General features: G+C 66.0%; 1 protein-coding gene across 1 annotated transcript in view; it reads right to left on the bottom strand.

Moving 5' to 3' along the window:
* Positions 1-228: 228 nt before the first annotated feature.
* MNEG_5307 (hypothetical protein) overlaps positions 229-1,204 on the bottom strand; it is a gene marked incomplete at both ends in the record, with an annotated part of 2,807 nt that continues 1,831 nt past the window's right edge. The window contains 2 exons of the mRNA XM_014046222.1: positions 229-236; positions 746-849. Coding sequence (XP_013901676.1) covers positions 229-236; positions 746-849 — 112 coding nt within the window. The remainder of the gene's footprint in view (positions 237-745; positions 850-1,204) is intronic.

Genomic DNA, 1,204 nt, shown 5'->3' with positions numbered 1-1,204 from the left:
ATATAAATCTGCCCGGTCTCTCTCTCTCCCCCCTCTCTCTTTTCACCCCTCTCCTCTCTTTCACACACACACACACACGCACACACGCGCGCACACACACACGCACACACACACACACACACACACCAAAAAACACACAAATACAAACAACACACTACATGCATGTGTGCAGATCGTTGATGCAGCAGCACAGCAACCCTGGCAGGTGCGCCCGCCCCCAAACTCGGCCTACGTACCTGCAACGGCATGACAGCCAGCATAGCGGACACCCCCGCGATCGCGGGCACCCAGCCGAGCTCGAACGCCACCATAATCAGCACGATCACTGTCTCAAGGGGCGCACTCCACGTGTACACCCAGAACGGCATGGCGTCGTCAAAGCGCCGGACGTCATTGCTAGCGAGGTTGACAACGTGGCCTTGAGTAGGAGAAGGGGTCGAGAAGGGGGAGGACAGGGCGCAGGCGGGAGGGTGTGTGAGCGGCGCTCATGCGGGCAGCAGCACCAAATGGGACAGCACGCCCTGCAGGTGACAGCAAGCCCCGAGTGGGACAGCGCGGCCCCTTCATGTTTGAAGCAGCCCAAGCGCCAGACCAGGGCGAAGACGCTGCGGCTGCATGCGCGCAAGACCGCAGTGCGAGCCGCGGCCCGGGTCAAGTGGCCTGCGCCCTGTCCCCTGCAAGCCCACTCAGGCACCCGGCGGACGGGCGCGCGCGCGTGCGCGCGAAAGCGCCGGCCGCGCCTCACCCGTCGACGCGTGCGCGACCGAGGCGCTGTTGAGCCTCAGCACCTTTGCGTGGATCGCCGACACCACCTGCTGACGCATGATGTAGCCCAGGCGCATGCCCACCCTGGGTTTAGGGGAGGAGGGGGGGGGACAGCAGTCAAGGGCGAGGGGGAGCAGAGAGGAGCCGATGAGGAGGGGCGGGGGGAGGAGGAGCCATCAATCACCACTTGACGAAGGGGCCGCTGGGGTACTCAGGCAGCAGGGGAGCTGCGCCCGCAAAGGCTGGAGGCGTGCACGCGCAGCGGGCAGCACGGCGCTGTTCAGCTCCAGCTGCTGAGAGCGCGCGCGGGCCGCTCTGCCAAGGCGCATGGCTGCGCGGCCAGCCTTGCCGCATGCCGAGCGAGCCCGCCAGCTGCCCGGCGCGAGGCCAGCCATCGAAACTGTGCGCATAGCAAGCTGCCTGATGGGACGTCACCCCC

Source organism: Monoraphidium neglectum, assembly GCF_000611645.1.
Source record: "Monoraphidium neglectum strain SAG 48.87 unplaced genomic scaffold scaffold00782, whole genome shotgun sequence".
NCBI lineage: Eukaryota > Viridiplantae > Chlorophyta > Chlorophyceae > Sphaeropleales > Selenastraceae > Monoraphidium > Monoraphidium neglectum.
Note: the sequence above shows the minus strand (reverse complement) of the source record. Positions and strands in the feature narration are given on the sequence as shown.